This window comes from Sus scrofa, chromosome 3 (genome assembly GCF_000003025.6).
Source record: "Sus scrofa isolate TJ Tabasco breed Duroc chromosome 3, Sscrofa11.1, whole genome shotgun sequence".
NCBI classification, from domain to species: domain Eukaryota; kingdom Metazoa; phylum Chordata; class Mammalia; order Artiodactyla; family Suidae; genus Sus; species Sus scrofa.
Genome location: NC_010445.4, coordinates 96,666,106 through 96,686,414, shown reverse-complemented (window position 1 = coordinate 96,686,414; position 20,309 = coordinate 96,666,106). Strand labels below are relative to the sequence as shown.

The following is a 20,309-nucleotide window of genomic DNA, read 5'->3' as shown; positions in this document are numbered from 1 at the left end:
CATCTAACACAAAGCCTCTTTCATAATGAAGTGTCGAATATCTCATGTAAATTATAGAATACTGTTCTAAAGTGAAAAACAAAATGGTTGAGTGGATATAGAATGGTTGTCGGTGTATTGGTTGTTTCCGCTTGTAATCGCAGGGCCGACGGAGCTGCAGCTCACTGCCCTGCGCAGCATCACGAGGTAGGATAGCAGTGTGGATCACTAGTCTGGGAAAAGTTCAAGATTCAAAGTACAGTTTCTGCTGAATGTCATAAGGTCAAAAAATCATAAGTGGAACCACCCTAAGTCGGGGAATAATTTATCATACCATGTATTTACTCCTGTGCTTCATGCTTCTACTGTAGGGCATGTTAACAGATGGGAAGCTTTCTGAATCACTGAGGCTGCCTTTTTACTAAGCAGAATCGGTGCCCAGGTAGCCTGAGCACCCCTTTGTCTCCAAAAGCAGACATGGACTTTTAAGTGTTTGAGAGAGATGGATGGATTTTTAAGGCCTCTCACTAAAACTAACGAGTTATGACTATGGGGATTTCTGAGGAAATGGTGAGAGAATGTTTTGTGTGTGATTTTGGAAGTGGTAACATTTCCAGTAGTGAAACGGTTCGAGACAGAACCTTGAAAGTGACATGTGACAGAATAGAGTGAAGGAAAAGTTCTCCTGAGGAGGCCAGGGGCACTGAGCGGTCAGGGTCTTGGATGGGTTGCGATGCCCATGTGGGTGTGAAGTAACAAGGCTAGTGACAGCAGCCAAGAGGGAAAGGGAGCCTGTGAGTCTGAAGAGATGACAGCCACAAGGGTAGGCTGATACAAGCCTCTAGGGGTTTGCAAGAAGAGGAGGGTCAAGTAATTGCTTCCAGGTGGCACTGGGGAGCAGGGCCCCGAAGTACATCAGGCTGCTGAGAAGTAGCCTTATTTAATAAGACTGCCGAGGAAGTGGTCCAAAGACAGCCGCATTTTAGCACAGGCCAAGAGGAAGAGATGTTCTAGAGAAGAGGTTGAGGATGTAGGGCAGATGGTATCATGGAGCTAGAGTTGTGGGTTAGACGGATTTTAGGGGGAAGAGGTCATTATGGCAGAGGAAGGGACATGTAGGGGTTTATGGAATTTGAGTTGCAGGGATAACAGGCCAGAGGAGAAGCCTAGATTTCTGATGTGACGGAGGTGACGGGAAGGAAGATGGTGTTCATTTTGATGGCCCCTCAGTGAACTTGTACTAGATCAGTGCTTTTTGGACTAAGAAACCCGGAAGTCTATGGATGCATTCTCAGAAGGCAAACTTAAAAAAAAAAAATGAAATTTGGATTGTTATTTTAATGGTAAAAGTTGATTTGGGTGCCTAGAGTTGAGTTTATTTTTATTTGGAATTCTACTAAATAGCCCTATACATTTAAATTATTTGTATTATAACTTTATATAAATCAACACTATGGGACTATGATAATTTGGAAAATTAGCTAGATATTACCTAACATTCCTTCCAATTCAAAGATACAGTAATTCTGTATGCCTTCTTATACCTAGAATACATTAATCCTTAGGTATTGTAATTCTCATTTATTTAAAACTTTAAAAATATTACACATGATACATATTCAGTATAAGATAATTAGAAACTCCTACTAATTTTCTTAAAGAATAAATTACCTACAAAGTTATTACCTAGAAACTTTCACCGTTAACATGGGATGTCTTTCTGGATTCATTTGTGTTTGTTTCTCTATCTATGCACATGTGTATATATCTGTGCATCTCAAAGGAGTAGAAAAAGATGTTTTTAAATTGAATAAAGGTCATGCAAATCTGTTACCTTAGCATGGCTTGTCCTACCATTTCAGTATGATATTCCTGCATCATTCCTCCTAAGAGCTGCATGTGATTCCTTTTATGGATTGTCATAATGAATGTAGCCAATCCCCTATTTGGGACATTTAGATTATTTCTAGTTTTTCACTTTGTTATAACACCCGCTAAATAAATATCCTTCAATAATGTACATTTGTAGTACTATTCTAATTATATATCTCATTACTGAAAAGTCATTCATTTTGTTCATTTCTGGATATAATCTAGAGTCATGTACTTATGATTATCCTTTTTGGATGAATATAGGTTTCTTGGTTAAAGAAACATATGAAAGTAAAATAATCTTTGTTTTTGATAGTCCAGAGTTTTCTAAACTGCTGTCCTTGGATCCTAAAGGTGTCCTTCAGTAGAACTTTCCCTGCTGCTCCTCTTTTATCTTATTTTTTTGTAAGAGATGTTTTTTTTTTAAGAAAAAGTTTTACTATTAAAAAAAAAAAAGCAAATGATTTAAAACACTGAGCCAGTCCCTGATTAAGATGTGAGGTTAAGTTTCATAGTTAGTGGCAGAAATGGGACCCGAGCCTTTATTTCCTGACTCCTAAAAAGAAATTTGGAATAAGTACATCCTCTAGAAATAAACTCAAAAGAAGTCCTCTAACCTGGTATATGGGTTGCTTACCTTGAACATATTAGCAACATGTTCTTTATTTGTATGTTATCTTTTATTTCCACTTCAACAAATTGGAATTAAAATATTTTAGAAGACACTAATCATCAGCTTAACCAGTAATTAGCATTGATGAATAGAGAGAAAATTTAAGACAGCTGCCAAGTTGACCACTAAAATGAGGTATGATTTGCTAGTATTTGTCATCTGCGGAACTTTATAATTATAATAATAGCAGTGTAGTTACACTCTGATGGAAAGTTGACAGTTAACTTTTTCCACTCATCAAACTTAGGAACAATTCTGAAAGTTTCCAGTTTCTAGTTTCCAGGTAATTTATCATTCAAGTGATTAAAAGCTATTTTGGGCCACAATTATGAACAATAATAAAATTTTACATGTGGATGACATTAACGCACTATTCTTTCTTTTTGAATTTCCAGGGGAAGACAACTATTATTCTAAGGTGTCTTGACAGGTAAGTGTTATGTTAACCTTTAGACTAATTTTTGCTTATTCTTGTTGTGTAGGACAGGTTAGACTCTGAAAAACATGGAGAATAATTTTGAGGCTGAAATAAAACATTTTAATTCTTAGTGAATCTTTAGTATGGCTTTTAATAGATCCTTTAAAAATAAAACCAACAACAAGCAGAAAAAAATCACACAGGATTAATAATTAGATTTCCTTTTTTGGAGGGGAGAAATTAACAGAATTACTCAGCCTATGGTAGTACTTACTGTTTTTTAGGCTATGCTACTCTGGTATTTAAAATTGTTTTTAATCTGCCTAATTCATGATTATTTGAAGATTAATTATAATCTTTAAATTTCTCGTAGGTACATTTTTGAAGTACATTATTGGTCCTCATGCTGTACATATTCCCATGTGTTTTGTATACTTGCTCATCTTCTGTACCATAGAAGCGAGCCATCAGATTAAGGTTTAGGATGACATGTAGGTAGTGCCACAAGTTGATAAGGAAAAGTCCTATTTATTTGCAGCTCTCAGTAGCTACATAATGCCCACGTTTGAGCCATGATTTCGGATAGAGAACCAAATTCAAATCTTTCCTTGATGTCTCCATTAAATTCACAGTCATTAGGTTTCCTGCTCCCCACAGCCAGGCTGGGCATAACCCTGATGTCAGGGCTTCCCACATGACCGAGATGCAGCGAACTTGTGCCCTGACCTGGCCACCATCACTGCCAGCCTGCTGCCTTCCCCCCCGCCCCAGTGGTGTTTCTGGATGCAGCCACTGCTACATGCAGATGCCGTCACTCACCTCTGCAGCTGCTACCGAAATAGATGGTTTTTTGAAGGCTTAATTTTTAGGTACATTTTTAGTCATTTGTATCTCAATGTCGTATGTAAAATGTAACTTCTCTACTACTAAAATAAAGTTTTTAAGAGGAAGCAAAAATAAATCAGGTAAGATGATAGCATAACAGAACAACCCCACCCATGATGGTAATGCTACCTGTCTTTATTGTACAGGGATGAGCCACCGAAACCAACCTTAGCTTTGGAGTACACATATGGAAGGAGAGCGAAAGGACATAACATAGTGAGTGTCTGTTTAGGTGATGCTGCTATGCCCTTAGTTGGAGAAATAATGATGCTGATATTGTTTTACATTTTCCATCTTATCTATAATCAATAAAAATATCTAGCTATACACTTTCTAGTTATGTGCTTTCTTTTTTTTTTTTTTTCTTTTTTTTGGGGCAGTGCCCATGGCATGCAGAAGTTCCTGGGCCAGGGATTGAACCTGAGCCACAGCAGGGACAATGCCAAGTCCCTAACTACCAGGCCACAGGGGAACTCCCTTAGCCTTGTATTTTTAAACATAAGTGCAACTCAGCACATTTGAAGCCAACCAAACTGTGAAAATATTTTGGTCTTCTCATTTGTTATGTCTTAAAATGCTGGGATAAGACTCCTTTGGAATTATCTTGCACAGTTTTTGGCATTTTTTTTTTTAATGAGAATAAAAGTGTGAGTTGTCTTCTGTCTCCCCCAGAAAATCTGCTAAAAATATGAGCTTGACTTGTGTAATGTTTATGAAAATATTCTGCTCTATTTTGAGAAATTATTAGAAATTATTAATATTTTATAAATACATCTTGAAATTGGTAATGCTATTTGAGACCACAGGCCCTAATTGCTCACAATTCTATTTTCACTTGTTTTAGTGTATCTGCAGAGGAAAGCTAGAAATTGTTCAGGATAGAGGGAGAACTTATAGTATATGTTAGGGGAATGAAAATTCCTAAATAGAATTCTCTTTCCGAGTTCTCACATGAAAAGAAGTCCTTCCTTCTCTGCTCCCTCCCTCCCACAGCATATGGAGTTCCCAGGCCAGGGATCAGATCCAAGCCACAGTTGTGATCTGTGCCACAGCTGTGGCAATGCCAGATCCTCAATCCCCGTGTCAAGGCCAGGGAATGAACCTGCGTCTCAGAGCTCCAGAAATGCCGCCAATCCTGTTGTGCCACAGTGGGAACTCCAGTAAGTCATTTCTTTTTTTTTTTAATTAATTAATTAATTTTTTTATTTTTTCAATAAGTCATTTCTTAAAGTTAGGTGTGTGGAAGAACAGTCTAGAATAGAAGGTCCCATATCTCCCATAACATAGGCAAATTTTTATATATTGATCCAATCCAAATGTTTAGTTCTTAGACAGTGTATAAAGAGTTAAAATTGCCTGCTGCTGCTTCCTGGATTCACCAATGCAAGTTGTAGGCCAGCAGCTACAGCTCTGATTTGACCCCTAGCTTGGGAACTTCCATATGCCATGGGCATAGCCCTTAGGAGACAACAACAGCAAAAAAATTGGAAAAAAAAAAAAAAAGAGTTCCCATTGTGGCACAGTGGAAATGAATCTGACTAGGAACCATGAGGTTGCGGGTTCGATCCCTGGCTTCTCTCAGTGGGTTAAGGATCCGCTGTTGCCGTTACCTGTGGTGTAGGTTACAGACACAGCTCAGATCTGATGTTGTTGTGGCTGTGGTGTAGGCCTGCAGCTATAGCTCCAATTTGACCCCTAGCCTGGGAACCTTATATGTTGAGGGTGCAACCCTAAAAAGCCAAAAAAAACCACATTTGAGTGAGTATCTGCTACATGTGATATTTACAGATTTGGGGTGCTGTTTAATGTCTTCTATTAAGGTATTACTAGAATTGGGGCATTAATATACACATGTATATTCTTTTTTTTTTTTTCTCTGCTTTTTAGGGCCGTACTCACGCACATGGAGGTTCCCAGGCTAGGGGTCGAATCGGAGCCATAGCCACTGGCCTACGCTGCAGCCACAGCAACATCAGATCCGAGCTGTGTCTGCGACCTACACCACAGCTCACAGCAACGCTGGATCCTTAACCCACTGAGTGAGACCAGGGATCTAACCCGCTACTTCATGGTTCCTCGTCTGATCTGTTTCCGCTGTGCCACGATGGGAACTCCCACGTGTATATTTTTAATATTTCATCTCCTTTGGAATAGATGATTTGGTGCATTTTGAAGGATGAGATAGAGAATGGAGAAAATTTTGACTGCCAAGAAAGGGTTGATTGAGGACTGTAGTATTCTGTATCCATAATTAATACTGGCCAGTGCTAATGAAGTATAAGAAGTAGTTAAAATTCAAAAAAATTGGAGTTCCTATTGTGGCGCAGCAGAAACGAATCCGACTAGGAACCATGAGGTTGCAGGTTTGATCCCTGGCCTCACTCAGTGGGTTAAGGAGCCAGTGTTGCCGTGAGCTGTGGCGTAGGTTGCAGACGCAGCTCAAATCCTGTGTTGCTGTGGCTGTGGTGTAGGCCAGCAGCTGTAGCTCTGATTGGGCCCCTAGCCTGGGAACCTCCATATGCTGCGGGTGTGGCCCTGAAAAGACAAAAAAAAAAAAAAAAAAAAAAAAAGCCAAAAAATCAAAAATTTTAAAGTGAAAAAAAAACTTTCTTTTCAGCCAAAAGATATTGCTCACTTTTGGGAACTAGGTGGAGGGACATCTTTACTGGACTTAATCAGCATACCAATCACAAGTGACACCTTACGGTAAGTGGACTAACTCCAGGAACTGTTGCTAGTAAGTATACAGGAGAGGCCACGGGATGAATATGAGCAGGCTTTTGTGAATCAGAATTTGCAGGGACACTTTTATGTTGCTGAAGGGCTTAAGTTCACTTCTTTTCTGTGTGCTTAAACCGTAACACCCTCAGATTTTGAGAAAAACCAAGGTTCTGGCCAGTGCTGAAGTGAGATAGTTGGCATTCCAACTAATACCATATATTTCTCAAACCTGCAAACAAACAAACAAACAAAAATATGTCAGATGACACTTGGGCAGTGAATTCACTTGGCAAAAATCAATTTGAAAACAGTTCTTTCTAATACCCATCCAAGTGTGAGCTCATTGAGCCCTGAGTTTTTCCTTCAGCTGGATGTTACAAGTCACCTTTGAATTTACTGCTAATTCGTACCACTGAAACCTCATCCAAGGGAAGTCTATGAGTTAGAGGAGAAAGGAAGTCTGTTGCTGACCTTAAAGAAATAGAACCTGGGGGAAAACCTCAAACTCCTTGGTGGTGCTTTCCTGACAATGACTCCCACATGTTGGCCAAATCAGATGTGGAAAATTGTGACATTTCTCACAGTGTTCCTGGGAACCCATCTTAGCCAAGGAAAACAAAATTTTGAAATCTAAAATATCTTACTTTTGTCAGAGTTTAGCACAAATCATTGCTGCTCCCTGGACCAAATACAAAAGGCTTGACAATTCTTTGTTACATTTCAGCCATTAAGATCCAAATAAGTATGGCATTATTTCTTGTTACCAGGATAATTGTTTTTCCATAACTAGCCAGTAACATTGGCTGTATTTGTCCAGTGATTTTTTTTCTTTTAAAGAAATATAATTTACTATCTTATCACCAAAGTAATGTATGCCATATAGAAAACTTAGAAAATCCTAAAAAGTACCTAGAAAGTAAAAGCATCCTCAACAATGTGAAAGATAACCACTCTCCACATATTGAGGTATTTTTCAGTGTTTTCAGTGTTTGTAAATTCACCTTTGAACAGATGTGAGATATTTTATATCCACATTGAGATCTTTTTCACTTAGAACCACCATTTTCCTCTGATATTATTTTTCAGAATCTTGGAATTTTACAGTTATATAGTTTATTTGTCCTAACGGAGAAAAAGAATCAAAGCTGCCTGGGAATTAGGGCAGATCATGGTGGTTGGCTGAGGAGAGATGGCGAGGGTGGGGAGGAGCTGAAGGAAGCAGAGCCTGGCCGGAGGCTGACAGGAGTGAGAAAAGGCTGGGAGCAGCTCTTTCCTGGCTGGGCGCTGGCTTCAGTTCTGGCCCTGACGTGTCACATCACCTTGCTGTGTTACCTCACTTCTCTTCTCTAGACCTCGCTGGCTTGTAGAAATTCCGGTTTCTACTGGAAGCCAAGTCTTTCTACAGCTTCTGTGTAATGCCTCGGTTTGTGGGCTCTTGGTCTTCTTGCCCTGCAACCCCAGGCAGCTAGAGGCTGCTTTCAGAGAAAAGAAGGTCAGGGTTGTGATCAACAGAGGGAAGGGCCACCAGAGGCTTGGGTCCAGAGTAGTTTGCTGAGTGGTTGAAGAATTCCTGGAAAACATTTCACTCCTAATATAGTTGCAAATCTGAGTGTTTTGTGACTGGATTTAATTTGACACATAATTTTCTTGTGTTGGACAAAGCCCAGCAACTTCCAAAAATGATACCAAATGCTACCAGCAGTGCTTATCTTCAAAATGACTGTTCATAGAATAATTATAAGTGCATTGAACATCTCCAGAGACTTGAGATAATTTGTAATAGAGCATTTCCTGTGGTCTGCTTCCCTGGTTTTTGTGGCTGTTGTTGTTTGTTTGTTTGTTTGGCTTTTTAGGGCTGAATCTGTGGTATATGGAAGTTCTCAGGCAAGGGGTCGAATCGGAGCTGCAGGTGCCAGCCAGAGCCACAGCAACACCAGATCCGAGCCACGTCTTCAACCTACACCACAGCTCATGACAACGCCAGATCCTCAACCCATTGACCAGGGATTGAACTAGCATCCTTATGGGTAGTAGTCAGGTTTATAACCTGCTGAGCCGCAATGGGAAGTCCCCACTTCCCTGCTTTAAGAGGATGGCTGTGTTAAAAAAAAAAAAAAAAAAAAAAAAGTTTTTTACCTGCCATTTGCCATGAAGGTAAAAGTAACATGAATATTTCCAGTACACTGGACGCATACATTTTAATCCTAAAAAAAAGTTGAATAATCCCTTTCACCTTTGCTTAAAACAAATTTATTTTTATTTGGAAAAAAAGATGATAAATTTTACGTTATATTTATTTTGCCATAGTGGAAAAAAAGTTGGGACTTCCCTGGTGGCATTGGGGATTAAGGATCCGGCATTGTCATTGCTGTGATGTGAGTTTGATCCCTGGCCTGGGAACTTCTGCATGCTGTGTGGACAAAGCCGAAAAAAAAAGTTAAACCATAGGCATCTTTAAAAAAAAAAAAAAAAAAAAAAAGGCATTAACAATACTAAAACCCTGAAAATAAAATTTGTTTCCTTACTATTAAAAACTGTATATGTTATGTTGTTAAAATTAAGCAAACCTGTTTATGAGCTTATTAAAATGACATATGATTGGCTAGACAATTTAATAGCACAGTAATTTTATAGAAAATCTTGATAATGCCTAAAAAGACTACTTTCTGAATTTAGACATATTATAGAATTTAGCTACTGATTTGCTTTACACAAAATAGCTGATTTGGTCAAAATAAGAAAAATAACTTGACTATATTATAAAATAACATATATTGTAACTCTATTAGCAGAATGTTTACCTGTTGATCAAGGATATATTGGCCCATAATTATGGCCCTACATACATATTATGTCATCTTCTGAAATACCCCTAGATTTATGTTCATTCATTTTTATTATGGTAAAAGATCATAACAGAAAATTCACCACTTTAGCCATTTTTAAATGTACAGCTTAGTGGCCGTAAGTATATTTACATTGTTATACAGCCATCACCACCATCCATCTCCAGACTATTTCATCTTCTCAAACTGAACTCTCTGTAACCATTACTCAATAACACCCTAATTCCCACTCCTCCAACCCCTGGCAACCACCATTCTAGTTTCTGTCTCTATGGTTTGACTACTCTCTGTACCTCATGCAAATGAAATACAGTACTTGTCCTTTGAGTCTAGCTTATTTCACTTAAAGTGATGTCTTCAAGATTCATTCATGTTGTAGCATGTATCAGATACCCTTCCTTTATAAAGCTGAATAAATTTTTTTTTACATTCCATTTTATAACACAAGTGTAAGAGAAATATATTTGTGTTCATTTTTTGGTCTGGTTTTTCAAACTTGTCAGGAAGATCTCACCATTTCTGTTCTATTTTTTTCTTTTTTAAAACTTTGTCAGAGTATAGAGTTCCTTTACAATGTTGTATTAGTTTCAAGTGTATAGCAAGGTGACTCAGTTATAAATATACATATATTCATTATTTTTTCCCATATAGGTTATTAGCATTGAGTAGATTTCTCTGTGTTATACAGTAGATCCTTGTTATCTTTTTTCATTTTTAAAAATTTTATTGAAGTATAGTTGATTTACAGTGTTGTGCCAATTTCTGCTGTACAGCAGAGTGACCCAGTCATACATACATATACATTCTCTTTCTTACATTATCTTCCATCATGATCTATCCCAAGACACTGGATATAGTTCCCTGTGCTATACAGTACATTGCTTCCTCATTTAAAATGTAATAGTTTGCATCTCTTAACTCCAAACTCCCAGTCTATCCCACTTCCTCTCTCTCTCCCCCTTGGCAACCACAAGTCTGTTCTCTATGTCTATGAGTCTGTTTCTGATGTGTAGATAGGTTCATTTGTGCTGTATTTTAGATTTCACATAATAAGCAGTATCATAGGGTATTTGTTTTTCTGGAACTTACTTGACTACGAGAATCTCTAGTTGTATCCATGTTGCAAATGGCATTATTTCATTCTTTTTTATGACTGAGTAGTATTGCATTGTGTATATGTACCACATCTTCTTAATCTATTCATCTGTCAGTGAAAGTTTAGGTTTCCATGTCTTGGCTATTGTAAATAGTGTTGCTATGAACATGAGGGGTGCATGTATCTTTTTGAATTGTAGTTTTGTCCAGATATATGCCCAGGAGTGGGACTGCTGGAGTATACGGTAGTTCTATATTTAGTTTTCTGAGGAGTCTCCATAGTAGTTGTACCAATTCATATTTCCATCAGCAGGGTAGGAGGGTTCCCTTTCCTCCACACCCTCTCCAGCATTTGTTACTTGTAGACTTACTAGTGATGGCCATTCCGATCAGTGTGAGGTGGTACCCCATTATAGTTTCGATTTGCATTTCTCTAATAATTAGTGATGTTGAGCATTTTTTCATGTGCCTACTAGCCATCTGTATGTCTTCTGTGGAGAAGTGTTTAAGTCTTCTACCCATTTTTCAGTTGGGTTGTTGGAGTTTTTTGTTGTTGAGTTGTATATGAGTCAATAGTAAATTTCAAATATTAAACCTTTGACAGTGCATCGTTTGCAACTATTTTATCCCATTATGTATGTTGTCTTTTTTTTTTTTTTTCTGGTTTCCTTTGCTGTGCAAAAGTTTCTAAGTTTGATTAGATCCCGTTAGTTTATTTTCGTTTTTATTTCTTTTTTTTTTTTTGCTATTTCTTTGGGCCGCTCCCACGGCATATGGAGGTTCCCAGGCTAGGGGTCCAGTCAGAGCTGTAGCCACCGGCCTACGCCAGAGCCACAGCAACGCGGGATCTGAGCCGAGTCTGCAACCTACACCACAGCTCACGGCAACGCCGGATCATTAACCCACTGAGCAAGGGCAGGGATCGAACCGGCAACCTCATGGTTCCTAGTTGGATTCGTTAACCACTGTGCCATGACGGGAACTCCCTTTTTCTTTTTTTGATGAATGATTTCATTTTGTTTTATGCTTATGTCCTCTTTTTGGTTTTTGTGAATATATTGTTTGGTTTTGATTTATGATTGTTAACCCCTTCCTATATCTGCTTGCTTTAGCCTGATAGTCATATAGGCTCAAACACATTCTAAAAAAAAAAAAAGACTTGATTTTCTTACTCTCCTACATTTTATGATTTTGATGTCCTTTTTTATATCTTCATGCTTATCCTTTTGCTCTTCCTTGTGTTTATCATCACTTTTACAAATAGTTTTTTGTTCTTTTTAATCTGTATAGAGGCTTATTTAAGTGATTACTTTCCAATTGTGATTTCATCCATCCTATGTCTCCTTACTTCTTTTCTGTTTAGAGGAGATCTTTCAATATTTCTTTTAGAGTGGGTTTAATATTGTTGTGTTCTTTTAGTTTTTGTTTGAGAAATTCTTTATTTCTCTTTCTTTTTGAAATGATAATCTTGCTGGGGAGAGTATTCTAGTTTGCAAATTTTTCCAGTTTTGAATATGTCTTGCCACTCTCTTTTGGCCTGTAGAATTTCTGTAGTGAAATCAACTGATAGTCTTTTGTGGGGGGTTCCATTGTAATTAACTCTCTGTTTTTCTTTTGCTGCCTTTAGAATCCTCTCCTTTAACTTTTGCCATTTTTATTATAATTTGACTTGGTGTAGGTCTATTTGGGTTCAACTTGTTTGGAGCCCTCTGTGCTTCCTGTATATGGATATCTCTTTCTTTCTTTAGATTTGTAAAGTTTTCAGCCATAAATTCTTCAAATATATTTTCAATCCTCTTTTTTTTTCTCTCCTGGAATCCCTATTGTGTGTAGATTAGCCTGCTCTATGTTATCCCATAGATTTCTTATATTGCTTTCATTTTTTTTAAATTTGGTTTTCTGTCTGCTGTCCTAATAGGATGTTTTCCATTTTTCTATCTTCCAAGTCACTTATTTGTCCCTCTGCATTGTTGTCTTCTGTTCAATGCTTATAGCTCAGCTTTTGTCTCTTCAAATGAATGTTCTAATTTTTCTTTGCTCTGTCTTATAATTTCTAGTTCATTTTCAAAATAATTTGCATTACTGTTGATATCTGTTCTTAATTTCTTCAGTATTTTTATTGTCTCTTTTTTTGAATTCAGTGTCTGTTGGACCACAGCAGTCTGTTTCATTGTTTGTTCCTTCAGGGGAATTCTCCTATTCTTTCCACTGGAAATGGCTCCTGTGCTTCTTCATTTTGCTTATATTTTCCTTATTCTGTGAGTCTATGGAAAACAATTATCTATTATAGTCTTGGAGGGCTATTTATATGCAGGAGTGTCTCTGGGTAGCTTATGTGAGCTTACTATTTGTTTTTTGGGTTTTTTTTGGGGGGGTATTTTTGGCATAAGGACTGCTTTTGGTTGGATGCTTCCTGTCTCTTTCCTCAGTGTGTGCAGGTGAATGACCCATGATAGGGGTGTGCAGGTGAATGACGCATGATAGGAGTGTGCAGGTGAATGATGTGCAGGTGAATGACCCTTGATGGGGGTGTGCAGGTGAATGACCTATGCATGCTTCCATGGAGGTAGGGGCAATGGGCAGCACCTGTAGAAAATGCCTGGTTGCCAGTTCCTTGGCAGTGGTGAGGGCCCACAGGAATGTGGAGGCAGCAGGCCCTGGTTGTAGAGCCCTGTGCAGTGGAGGTGACCTTATGGGAGGTGGGACGGCACCCAGAGCCTTTGGCAGCAGCAACAGCAGTTCATGTGCATTTCCAGGGGGGGTGAGGGCAACAGATAGCACCTGGTTACAGGGCCCTCCGCAGCAGTGACCCTTGAGGTGACAGGCCACAAGCAATGCCTGTTCACAGGACCCTTATTGATGGTGGGCTGGACGTACCTCAGGAGTCCAAGACGGCTGCTTGTACCCCCACCCATAACCCTCGCAAGAGGTGCCCTGCTGCCTGAGAGCCCACACACATGCAGAGAAAGCAGGTCCTACAGCCATCCCCCCCTCCTCCTCCTCTTGCCCTCCCCAACACTGGTACCTTGCTACCCCTGTGGGCCCAGGCCTCCTTTCGTGCTCCCTCAGGCTGTTTCCACACAGCCAACCCTAGTCCTTTCTCCAGAACTGAATTTTGCAGCCCAAGTCTCTCAGGCTGTGGAGTCCTGGGCGGTGGTGTTGATGGTCTGTGTGGCTCTCTCTCTGCATTGCCCTCCTCTGACTGGCTGCTGTGCTTTTTTCTGAGAAGCTTTGAGGCTTCTTCTCTGCCCTGGCTGATCTCCTCATCAGTTAGGTGGTCCCCCAGGGTGCTGATTCCTTTCCTTTCACAGCTCCCTCTCAGGAGAGCTGGTCCTGTCATAATTCTTTTTTTTTTTTTTCTTTATTCTCTCTCTTTTTTTTTCTCTTTTTTTCTTTTCATTCTACTCAGTTATGTGGAGGGGTTCTTGCCTCTTTTGAAGGTCTGAGTTCTTCTGCCAGCGTTCAGTAGATGTTCTGTGTGAATCATTCTACGTGTTGATGGTTCTTTTTTTCTTCTTGATGTATTTGTTGAAGATGGTGAGCACCACGTCTTATTCCTCTGCCATCTTAATCATACTTCCTGAATAATATTTCATCAAATGTACAAACCATGTTTCATTTATCCATCAGTCCTTTGATGGACATGGGTCATTTCTACCGTTTGGCTATTGTGAATAATGCTGCTCTGAGAATTTGGTGTACAAATATCTATTTGAGTCCCTGATTTCAAAACACCCAGAGGTGGAATTTATTGAATCCTTTAATTTTTTGAGGAACCACTATACTGTTTTCCACAGTGTTTGCTGTGCTATTTTACATTCCCACCAACAATGCACAGGGGTTCCAGTTTCTCTGTATCCTTAACAATGGTTGTTATTTTCAGGCGGGGGTTGGGGGGTGGGTTGTTTGTTTTTATTTTTGTTCCCTTTTTATCAAAGCTATCCTAGTGAGTGTGAAGTGGTATCTCATTGTGGTTTTGATTTGCATTTCTCTAATGATTAGTGATACTGGGCATCTTTTCATATGTTTACTGGCAGTATATCTTTAGAGAAATGTCTATTTGAGTCCTTTGCCCATTGTTAAATTGGGTTGTTGTTGTTGCTGAGTTAAATAGTTTTATGTGTAATATACATGAACATGAGCATACGTGGTGACGGTGGTGGTACGTGTCTTGGTCAGGAATGTGCTTTCAGAGAGACAGCAAAGTATAGTAGAAAGGTGACTTTGAATCTAAATACCAGCTCTACAATTTATTAGTTACAGGAATCTGTACCTCAAACTTCTGATCCATAAAATGGCCATTATAACATCTTCTAGGAGGTGTTGATGAATAAGCTAGATCATCCCCTAGCAAGGTCCCTCAGTAAATCTGTTTCCTTCTTTCACCTGATTGTTGAATTGTCACTGATGCTGTGATTATTTTTGCTTCCCTTCTTGGAGCACATAGCAAAATTGGATATAAACTTTTTGCTTGCAGATTATTTGAACTGGATTATTATTAGTTTGAATAAAATCTTCAGTTGTTACACTTAAATACTATTAGAGAAAAGCACTGGAATAAATAAGGCTGTAATTTGGGCACTTCTTTCTTAGAAAATTGCTATTTTTTTCCTTATAGTGTTACTCTTAGAAAACAAATTTCAGTAAATGGTAATTATTTTTGAGTCTTTTTTTGAAAGATATTTTTACTTCTTTAGGACATTTTCTGTCGTTCTTGTTTTGGATCTTTCAAAACCTAATGACCTTTGGCCCACCATGGAGAATCTGTTGCAAGCCACAAAACGTCATGTAGATAAAGTGATAATGAAGCTGGGGAAGAAAAATTCTAAAGCAGCTTCTGAAATGAGACAGAAGATATGGAGTAATATGCAGAAGGACCATCCAGTGAGTGGCTGTTGGGGTTATTCCTGGATTTCTTAGCTCCATACATAGTTAAAGTTAACATCACAAACACATTCTTTAGATTTGTATGCATGAGTTGAATTCATTTGATGTAGATGAACCTGTTCACTGGAAAATTATAGCAATTTAATAAAACCTCAGGAGCAAAACAAGGAAAAAGATTTTGTATGTCTTCTTATTAGACATCTTCTGTGATTGTTATGGCACATTACACCAATCAAAAGGAACAGAGTTTTAAAGTAGTAGTTTGATACTGATTTTATAATCTCTGTAAAATGAAGCTAAAAAGCCAGATTGTACAAATGTTACCTGGCAAAGACTAGATGAAGCTACAATTTTAAGCAAGGAGCAGGGTTTTAACAGCCTTCACCTTCACTCTATACTTTAGATTCATTCAGTGGCTGTCACATAATCAATATCTTTTTATCATCTGATAATTAATAAAATTATAAAGTTGCAATGTGATAACACACACCCTTTATATACAGCCATGAATTTTGTCTTTGAGAAAACTAAGAGCAGTATTTTATAGTAGCCAGAGTGTATATGAATGTATTTTACAAAGGTAATATCAGATCATAACTGAAAGTTTACAGATCCCACGTATGCAGTATAAATGTTACTGTAACAGACAGTTAATACAAAATAATAAAAAACAAAAACAGGAAGATGACATTTTCTTATGTTACATAAGAAAATTAAAGGGCAGAACATGAAAATGTGATTATATATCACAGTAACTTAGGAACTTATTTCTAGTTTTATGCTTGAGAAATGTAGCTTAGTAAGTGGAAGTTAAACATTGGAAGAACCTCTATGTCAAGCAAACAGTGTCAACATTATGAGAAGATTTAAAATGAGATAAGTAGAATTTGCTGAATACATAGTAATAAATAATTATAACCAATGAAATATATTTGTTATCAGGATCGTGAATTAATTGATCCATTCCCAATTCCTCTGGTCATAATTGGAAGTAAATACGATATTTTCCAGGTAAGCTCTTCCCCTTCTAGTTGAGTTTGTGTACGTGCATGCCTGGGCTTTATAGGAGAGGAACAAATGCAATAACGAAATGACAAAATTGACTTGGGGAGGGAGAGGTCAGGGGTCACACATCTTAAAGATTTTGGAAAAGAGGATATAGTTGGGAAAAAGAGTAAATACTGTGAAATGGGGATAAGGTAGAAGATTTAGAAACCAAATCCAATCCAGTTACCAAGGGACAGGACTTAACGTCCCAACTTTTAAATTGAAGAAAGTAGAAAATTGGTTTCTTCTTATCTTGACTTGTCAGAGAATCCTCAGGGTATTCCATGTTATAAAATGTGTGCTAATATCTAAATTCTATTGAGCTAAGTGTTTAAACAAGGAAAGATCTGAAAGCTGTAGCTCTAGAAGGCTGCAGCTGTGTTCAGCTTTCTGCAAATAGCAAGGTAATAGAATCCTACCCTTCAAGGTACATTCCAAAAAAGTAAATAAATAAGAAAGAATCTATTTCTGTACTTAACAATTTCTGCTTTCTTGCTACAGATATTTAGTTCCCTCAACTTGTTTTTTCTTTGTAATAACATATTTCTTCAGGACTTTGACTCTGAGAAGAGAAAGGTAATATGCAAGACACTTCGTTTTGTTGCACATTATTACGGAGCATCGTTAATGGTTTGTACACTTCCTATCCTTTGGGTTTGCATGGACAGTAGCAATTTTTTTTTTTTTTTTTTGTCTTTTTGCCATTTCTTGGGCCACTCCCGTGGCACATGGAGATTCCCAGGCTAGGGGTTGAATGGGAACTGTAGCCCCTGGCCTAGGCCAGAGCCACAGCAATGCTGGATCCGAGCTGCGTCTGTGACCTATACCATGGTTCATGGCAACGCCGGATCCTTAACCCACTGAGCAAGGCCAGGGATTGAAACCACAACCTCATGGTTCCTAGTTGGATTCATTAACCACTGAGCCTCGATGGGAACTCCACAGTAACAGATTTGATAGGTGCACAGTTACAAATGCTAATGCTTTTACGAATGCATGTCATCCCCTTCTTTCCTTTCCCATTGCCCCCAAACTCTCTTATTACAGAGTGTTTATCATGCATTTATAGAACACCCTCTGCTAGGTGTTGCCTAGGTGTTCAAGCAAAAATTCTAAATTTCTGATAGCCATAAACACCAATCATCCTTAGAAAGAGATAAATTGGTTATGTATTTATCCATTTTTACAGTTTCCCCTAAGAGAATCTGTTTTCTTTTGAAAGAGGAAAAAAACCTTTAACAACATGTTGGGTTTTTTTTCTTTCTTTCTGTCTTCTTTGGCTGCGCCACGGCATATGGAGTTCCCAGACCAGGGATCAGATCTGAGCCACAGTTGAGACCTGCACCACAGCTGTGGCAACTCCAGATCCCAAACCTATGCTGCCTAGCCGGGGATCGAACATGCGTCCCAGTGCTCCAGCTATGCCCCTGATCCTGTTGCATCACAGTGGAAACTCCAACAGTGTGTTCTTTTTTAAACTTAAAAAAGGGCTGCTTGTTGTAGAGGTTAAAAATAGGAACTTCGGAGTCATGCTGCCTAGGTTCGTATCTCAGGGCAACAGTGTACTAGATAATGTGGTCTCAGACAAATCGCAGAATCTCACTGAAGCTTCCGTCTCCTCCAGGGTAAAATGGACAAAAATAGTACCTTGTTGTGAGGATTCATAGATGGGAGTACCTGTGAAATCCTTAGCTCAGGCCCGACACAAAGTATTGCTCAGTAAAGGCTGGGTCATATCACTGCTATTATCATTATCTTCTCCAGCAGGACCAGATATTGCTGGATATTCTTTAATGTAATAAAATATAAAAACAGTTTTATTTTAAAAAAAGATTTTTTTCCCCATTTGATTGGCCTCTTTTCCCCTCTAAATCAAAGTGTTCAGAGGAACCTGGAGACAACATAGCCTAGCCCCCAGCCTTCATGGCTAGTATATTCTGACTAAAAGTAATACATAGGATTTGTATTTAAAATTTTTATGTTTCTCAAAATATTCAAATACATTTTATCATGTATTTTTCTTTAAAAAAAAAGCAATCCTCTTTTATGTTTGTGTGGTATCTGCTTACATATTAACAAAGCACTCTGGAAATATTCTTTCCTGTTTTGAAAAGATACAGGAAATTTAAAGTAAATTACTCATTCAGGGCACAGAAGTAAAGACCATGGATCTTGTAGTTTCTCATTTTTGTCACTAGATGAGGCCCTACATTTACTTCGGGTTAATTAGCCAGGGGAAACTCCTGCCTTTCATTAGGAACAGATCCTACTTGATGATCAGCCAAGGCCCAGGCAGCTTTTATAGGGACAGATTTCAGTGAAGTCAGGTCAGTGCAGGCCACAGCAGGCTGTGTTAACCATAGCTCAAAAGACTCAGGAAATGATTTGAGAATTCTTCCTCTCAGCTTTCAGTGAGCCAGAGGGATCAGTGCTTGGGGTTAGAGGAGTACTTCTGGACCACCAAGGGAATCAGAAAAGCCTTTCCAGCTTCCCAGGCCAGAAGAGAGCAGCCAAAGTTACCAAAGCCCCATCTTTCACGTCCACTCTTACCCTACAGCCCATTCAAGGGAGCGAGTTGGGTACTGCATTACAAGATTCAGTGACACTCAGGAGTTCCCGTTGTGGCTCAGTGGTTAATAAATCCAACTAGGAACCATGAGGTTGCGGGTTCGATCCCTGGCCTCGCTCAGTGGGTTAAGGATCTGGCGTTGCTGTGAGCTGTGATGTAGGTCGCAGATGTGGCTCAGATCTGGCATTGCTGTGGCTCTGGTGTAGGCTGGCAGCTGCAGCTCCGATTCGACCCCTAGCCTGGGAACCTTCATGTGCCATGGGAAGCAGCCCTAGAAATGGCAAAAAGTCCAAAAAAAAAAAAAAAAAAAAAAGATTCAGTGACACTCAGCAGGGTTTTTTTTAAAACATAGTTTACCTTCAATAGTATGGGCAATCTAATCAAGTTAATAAAAGCAAAAAGAGATAAATATTGATAAGTTGGACCAGATTAAATGGAGAACCACCAGGATGGTAGGGGACATAAAATTATGATCTAAGAGGAACAGTATACAATTAGATTGTACCATCTAGAATGTGGTAACACTAAATACTTGAACTGTTCCATGGAAAAGGGATTAAATGTATTCTTTGCTCTTTTAGAGTCAAGAACAAGGAATCAAGAGAGTTTGGTTCAAATTAAGAAAGAAACTTCAAAACTAACATTTTCTGAAAATGGTATAAGTTGGAGTTCCTGTTGTGGCTCAGAGGCTAAGGACCTGACATTGTCTCTGTGAGGCTGCGGGTTCGATCCCTAGCTCGCTTGGTTGATTAAAAATACAGCATTGCCATGAGCTGCAGCATAGGATTCAGATGCAGCTCAGATCCAGTGTTGCTGTGGCTGTGGTGAAGGCCTCAGCTGCAGCTCGGATTATACCCCTAGCCCAGGAACTTCCATATGCCACAAATAAAAAGGAGAAAAAAAAATGGAATAAGTTGTTTCTAAAAATAACTTCCAGGAGGCACTGAGTTCACAAGTAGAAGCTCTATAGCTATTTGTGGAGGATATTTTCAAGGCAACTGATGCAACAGATAGGGAAGGGGAGTTGAGTTAAAAGCTTCTTGGGAGTTCCCATCATGGCGCAGCAGAAACGAATCCCACTAGCATCCATGAGGATATGGGTTCGATCCCTGGCCTCACTCAGAGGATCAGCAGTCTGACATTGCTGTGAGCTGTGGTATGGTTCGCATATGCAGCTCAGATCCTGCATTGCTGTGGCTGTGGCCAGAAGCTGTAGTTCTGATTCGACCCTGGCCTGGGAATTTCCATATGCTGCAAGGGTGGCCCTATAGTCCCATGAAATAACATTTGTGGTGAGGTTTTCTTCACCATATAGGG

The 20,309-nt window shown here is 38.9% G+C and overlaps 1 protein-coding gene across 3 annotated transcripts in view; it reads left to right on the top strand.

Moving 5' to 3' along the window:
- DYNC2LI1 (dynein, cytoplasmic 2, light intermediate chain 1) overlaps positions 1–20,309 on the top strand; it is a 47,184-nt gene that overhangs the window by 16,868 nt on the left and 10,007 nt on the right. For 2 of the 3 annotated variants that reach the window (NM_001244749.2, XM_021085662.1), the window contains 6 exon segments: positions 2,920–2,954; positions 3,974–4,043; positions 6,445–6,533; positions 15,187–15,373; positions 16,319–16,387; positions 16,976–17,053. In NM_001244749.2, coding sequence (NP_001231678.1) covers positions 2,920–2,954; positions 3,974–4,043; positions 6,445–6,533; positions 15,187–15,373; positions 16,319–16,387; positions 16,976–17,053 — 528 coding nt within the window. 3 annotated transcript variants of the gene reach the window in all.